Source organism: Triticum aestivum, chromosome 7A (genome assembly GCF_018294505.1).
Source record: "Triticum aestivum cultivar Chinese Spring chromosome 7A, IWGSC CS RefSeq v2.1, whole genome shotgun sequence".
NCBI lineage: Eukaryota > Viridiplantae > Streptophyta > Magnoliopsida > Poales > Poaceae > Triticum > Triticum aestivum.
Genome location: NC_057812.1, coordinates 88,373,026 through 88,378,592, shown reverse-complemented (window position 1 = coordinate 88,378,592; position 5,567 = coordinate 88,373,026). Strand labels below are relative to the sequence as shown.

General features: G+C 45.5%; 1 protein-coding gene across 2 annotated transcripts; it reads left to right on the top strand.

The window, feature by feature from the left end:
* Positions 1-804: 804 nt before the first annotated feature.
* LOC123150911 (serine/threonine-protein kinase PBL36) lies at positions 805-5,210 on the top strand. 2 transcript variants are annotated; one of them, XM_044570716.1, is made up of 7 exons: positions 805-1,618; positions 2,790-3,064; positions 3,143-3,278; positions 3,819-3,952; positions 4,031-4,154; positions 4,521-4,871; positions 4,962-5,210. In XM_044570716.1, exons 1-7 carry the CDS (start codon positions 1,453-1,455, stop codon positions 4,976-4,978), a joined length of 1,203 nt encoding a protein of 400 aa, XP_044426651.1. In that variant the 5' UTR covers positions 805-1,452; the 3' UTR covers positions 4,979-5,210. The 2 variants fall into 2 exon arrangements, with proteins under 2 accessions (XP_044426651.1, XP_044426650.1); XM_044570715.1 differs by having other exon boundaries at positions 2,748-3,064.
* Positions 5,211-5,567: the final 357 nt, after the last annotated feature.

Genomic DNA, 5,567 nt, shown 5'->3' with positions numbered 1-5,567 from the left:
CAATAACGATGCACCAGTTCGTCGAAAATAAAAATAAACATGATGTACCAGTACAGACAAGTTGTCAAGTTGGCTTAACTGTAGTTTAGACCCAAAGAGTAGATCTCTGATTTGAAACTTAAACTCACCTACAAGTCTAGGAAATGTAAATTTTTGGACCCAAAATGTTCAAAGGTTCAACTTTAACCATAAATTTAATCAACAAGACCGACTTCGACGGAAGCAAAAATTATACTCCCTCCGTTTTAAAATAGATGATTCAACTTTGTATTAACTTTAGTATAAAGTTGGGTCATCTATTTTAGAACGGAGGGAGTATAATTGAAAACATTTTCTGAATACGAATTCACTGGCATAACTTTTGCTCCCACCGTAATTGGTCTCGTTGGTTAAATTTATAATCAAAGTTGAAACATGAAAACCGAGAACGCACTGTATTTTGGAACGGAGGAAGTATCTCTTTGCTCACTTGCTCCTACTGCCCACCACTGGATCGGAAGCGGATCCTCTAACATAGAGAAGGGAAGTCACGGTGCTACAGTGCTAGCCTAGTGTAAAATGAAGAAGAAAAATTAGAGAAGGTTAATATGTACTCCCTCCGTTCCAAAATAGATGACCCAACTTATTTGTGTGTAATTATTATAAATATATACAATAGATCATCAATTTGTAAATTAATTTAAACCATTTTAACCTTAATCATATAAATAGAAAAAGAAGTAGGATACTGTAGCTTCTCTAACTTCCTTGTCAATATTAAAGGATCCGGTTCCCACTGGATCTCCCCTTCACGGTGAAAGTGAATCGAATCAGCCCGCCGGAAGAAAAAAGCCGCCCCCTTCCCATCGACCCCAGCCGCCCGCGGCACGGTGAATCCGCCTACGGCCGCCCCAGCCAACCAGCGCAGCCGGCTGGGGTTCGGCCAACCTCCACCCCACCCCACTCCCGTCGTCACCGGGGGCCAACACATGGATCGATTCCTCATTCCTCGCCGTCGTCATCATGACGGCGGCGGCGACACGTTCGTCGCGGTGCCGGCGCCAGTGCGCATACGCCCCGAGTGCGACCCACTGCCGCTTCCACTCCCACTCCGTTCCCACTCGCGCGCGCCAGCCAGCCATCGCCCGCCCCGCCCGCTTGCTTCCCCGACTTGTCTACTCCCACCACCATCCGCGGCACTTCCCTCTGACTCGATCCTCTATCCCTCCCTCTCCTTTCGCTTTCGCCTTTGCGCCGGCGTGCGCACTTATCTGCTGGCGGGGTCCGGACGGCGACGGGGGGTGCGAGTCCGGGCGTCCATCCATCCAAACCCAGCTCCCGAGCAGGAACCGGTCGTGTCGCTGGCTAGCGGGGGTAGGTGGGTCGCCGGGTAACAGGCCGGCGCCAGAAGCGCTTCTAGTTCTTGACCTCGCCGCCTCGACTTGACGGGCCACGGAAATTGGTGGTGGGTCCATGCCTCCTCCTCCTCCTTCTCCGCGGCACCGGCAGGAGCGCCGCGGGTGCGGCTGCTGGGCCGTGCTCGCGCGGGGGCTGCGGGGCTCCTGCTTCCGCCCGGCGGCGGCCGCGGCCGACGCCCCGGCCGGGGCCGCGGTCAAAGGCGGCCATGTCTACGACGCAGGTAACCGATTTAATTCTTGCTCTTTATCCGGAAGTTTTGTCCTTTTTTCCCCTGGTTGGTGGGATCTCTTTGTCTGGTTCTGGGAGCGATCAGCTGCTTTGTTCTCTAGCGATTACATACCGCCATGACGTGATAGCTATGGTACGTACTTGATACGATGTTCTTCTGTTCGTCGAGCAAAGATATACTACTAGTAAGAAAGATCAGGCTCAGATAGTTGAGGATCAGATGAATTTTGCTCAGTATTACCACTTTTAAGGATCCTGTCCTTGCTAGCAGTGTGATTGCCAGCTCTCACAAGATTGTGCAGCACGGAACTTCTTCTGCATCGAATTGGGCTTTCTTTCTTGGTTCCTGATTGAGAATTGATCAATCAAGGAAGCCTATTGAATTTAACCTTGCTTGTCGATGTCCTAATCTTGAACAGCTATTGCCATGGCAGCATATATATGAGCTTGGGCTTGTGTCTTTTAACTCTTTATATGGGTGGGTAAGCAAAAGGTGTTCTTTGTTCTATTGCGAGATAATAATCCCCTTCAAACCAATGGTTTTTGCTGCTTATCTTTTGCTGCAAGTTGTGCTCTGCAATTCATTATAGTAATTCTGACTGGCAGGTGAAATTTTTCTGACCATTGTGACATAACTGAAGAAACACATGTGGTAAATACATAGAGGCATGAATCAAGCCTTTGTTCCTTCAGTTCAAGGAGCAAAACACATCTAATTCTGTTGCTTTCTGCTGTGACGCTCATCATTGACATTTTGCCTAAGCTTACCTGGCAGTATAAGAAACATATTCATGATACCTCAATTCAACTGGTTGGATTATTTTTTCCTTAATAAAAGCTGAGGATAAGTATGCCTAGTATATAATACTCTTGGTCTTGGGTAGTTGGGCATATGTCCATCTACTTTGTTAACCAGTTTGGATACGTGGGGAAGTCCAAGACCTAATAAATATAAGCATCGCCGAATATATTTTATCCTAGCTTACACATTTGAGCGTAATCTGGGTGCAGCATATTGCACTTCAGAGGGCACTATAACCATGCTATCCACTTCGTATACTCCAGTAGTAAATTTCCAGTTTGGGGTGAAATGCTCAACCATATTCCCCCTTCCATGGCAGCGGAGACGAGATACCTAAACTCTAGCAATCGAGATCTTGCAGATCATTTTCAGGGGAAGCTTGGTGACGAAAATGGTGTTGACTCATCAATTGAGAAGAAAATATCACCCAAGCTACTTGAATTCACTTTCCAAGAGCTGAAATCTGCCACTGTTAACTTCAGACCAGACAGTATTCTCGGAGAAGGTGGATTTGGGTATGTGTTCAAGGGGTGGATTGAGCCAAACAGTACAGCTCCTGCAAAACCTGGCACTGGTCTGACTGTAGCTGTCAAAAGTCTGAAGGAAAATGCTCTTCAAGGTCATAGAGAATGGGTGGTAAGTAATACAAACCTCTTAAGTCCTAAATTTCTTTCTTCGGGTAGAGTTATAACTTCCAAAGAAATCAATTTGCAGGCGGAAGTTGACTTTCTGGGACAGCTGCATCACAAACATCTTGTTAAGCTGATTGGATACTGTATTGAGGATGACCAAAGGCTGCTTGTGTATGAATTCATGGCACGGGGAAGTCTAGAAAATCATCTTTTCAGAAGTGAGCAATCAACTACAAATATTACTATTGAATGTTGCTGTTTTTAGATTTAGTATTCCTACAGTGTGTGCTGAAACTTGGAAGGTTTTATTTTATTCTTATCTGGAGGAACTGTTTTCTGAAAGGAAACACATAATGACATCTGAATATTAGGATAATATCGTATCTGGAGGAATTCTGAAGTTCAACCTATCTAATATCTGAAAGGAAAATCAATAATTTTTTGCAAAGAGACAATAATCTAAAGGTGACCAGTTGCATGTTAATCTTTTTATCCCAAGGTGGTATGCATGCTTTACTATCTCTAGCTTGTTTTTTGCAGTTCAAACTCAGAACAATCATAACTTTTTTTAACTGTTATTTAGAACTCCAACTTCTGGTACAAATCCTTACAGGAACACTGGCCTGTGTGGGGTTTCTTCTACTTTAATTATTGCTTTTCATCCCTGCCTAGCTACGTTTACTTCGTTTTTTACTACGTGTGTGTTGTTTTGTCCCTTTTTATTCTCCTGTTATCTTATACTTTGTTTAATCTTGAAGGGACTCTTCCCCTACCTTGGCCGTGCAGGATGAAGGTTGTTCTTGGTGCTGCTAAAGGTCTAGCCTTCCTACATGTTGGTCCCAAACCAGTTATTTACAGGGATTTTAAGACATCAAATATTCTTATCGATGCGGTAATTCTATTGTCAATTTATTTTTCCCATGCTTACGTGTAGTATGTTGCTTTAACTGTGAAAGTTCTGCTTTTACAGGAGTACAATTCAAAACTTTCAGATTTTGGGCTCGCAAAAGCTGGCCCCCAAGGTGATAAAACCCATGTCTCTACTCGAGTTCTTGGCACCTATGGCTATGCTGCGCCCGAGTATGTAATGACAGGTACATGCATCGAGAATTCTTCAGCATGCAGTTACTAGTTGGTACTACTTTACTGGCTCTGATAATAGCCAAGAGAATGATAAGCTCTGTTTATACTCCCTCTGTTCCTAAATATATGACGTTTTGGTAGTTCAAATCGAACTACCAAAATGTCATATATTTAGGAATGGAGGGAGTAGTTGGTAGTTTCTTGCCTAGTTTCTTGGCTGTGATAGGAATTTTCAGTGACTAGTTGGTACTTTACAGCTTTTTTTCCCAGTTTCTTGAATGTGATAATATCCAAGAGAACAAAAACTCAGTTTAAGATTATTTGTTGTGGCAATAGACATGCCAAGTTTTATATCTCATATTAAGCACACTGTTCAGGCCACTTAACAACCAAGAGCGACGTATATAGCTTCGGAGTCGTGCTGCTGGAGGTGCTGACTGGCAGGAGATCAGTGGACAAGAAGCGACCTCCAGGGGAGCAGAACCTCGTTGCATGGGCGAGGCCGTATCTGAGCGACCGGCGAAGGCTCTATCAGCTCGTAGACCCTCGCCTGGGACTGAACTATTCCGTCAGAGGTGTTCAGAAGATTGCCCAGATCTGCCACCACTGCCTCAACCGTGACAGCAAGTCGCGCCCGATGATGGACGAGGTTGTCAAGCATCTGACGCCGCTGCAGGACCTTAACGACATGGCCGCCGCGTCGTATAGGCCCCGGTCATCACCCCGTGGTGAGTGGTATATCTGAATCCACCCTGACTTTTCTTTTGACAAGAGTGGAAGTGAAGCTAACTGGGAATGTGCTCTCTTCTTCATGACAGGAAAGGCGCGGCGGTGATTGCCAGTCTGACACGAGAAAAACGGCATTTCTATGATTTCTTGGCATTGTTGGATGCTGGTCTTGTTTTAACTGTACAGAAAAAAAAAAGATTGGGCTCCATGTCCAACGAAAATTGGAGCTCTGACACCCATGTCTCGCTTAGATCAATCAGACTGTTTTTGCCTGTTGCCTAAGCGAATCGATGACATTGTCTGGTTGTGATATGTTGTAATAATAATGAGTTAATATCTGATTGGTGTGTGAGAATGGTTTGGCCTGGTAGCGGTGTATGCTAGTGTCATCCCAGTGGTCTAGTTCATAGGGGGAAAAATGGTTGCTGCTGTGATTTCTGAACCTGCTGCTTTGGGTGCTTAGGAATGTGTTTGGTTGTAGGGCTATCCTCCCAGGACAGGGATAGTCCCTTTTTGGTGTGTTTGTCACCCATTTGGATCTGAGGCAAGGAAGGATAGGGGCAGCCAGATGGTCTGAATATCCGTCAAAAACAGGGCTACGGTCAGCCGCGAAAAAGTGGCGGGTGGCAGCAACCACCCTGCACACGAGCTTACTTCCCCCATTCGGCCATTCTCCTCTCTCTCCCTCCACACCC

Excerpts from the sequence above, each read along its gene's own strand:
- LOC123150911 (XM_044570715.1), top strand. The coding sequence starts at position 1,453 with ATGCCTCCTCCTCCTCCTTCTCCGCGGCACCGGCAGGAGCGCCGCGGG. Across the intron at positions 3,065-3,142 it reads AAGGTCATAGAGAATGGGTG|GCGGAAGTTGACTTTCTGGG; the intron begins GTAAGTAATACA and ends ATCAATTTGCAG. Across the intron at positions 4,155-4,520 it reads GCCCGAGTATGTAATGACAG|GCCACTTAACAACCAAGAGC; the intron begins GTACATGCATCG and ends CACACTGTTCAG.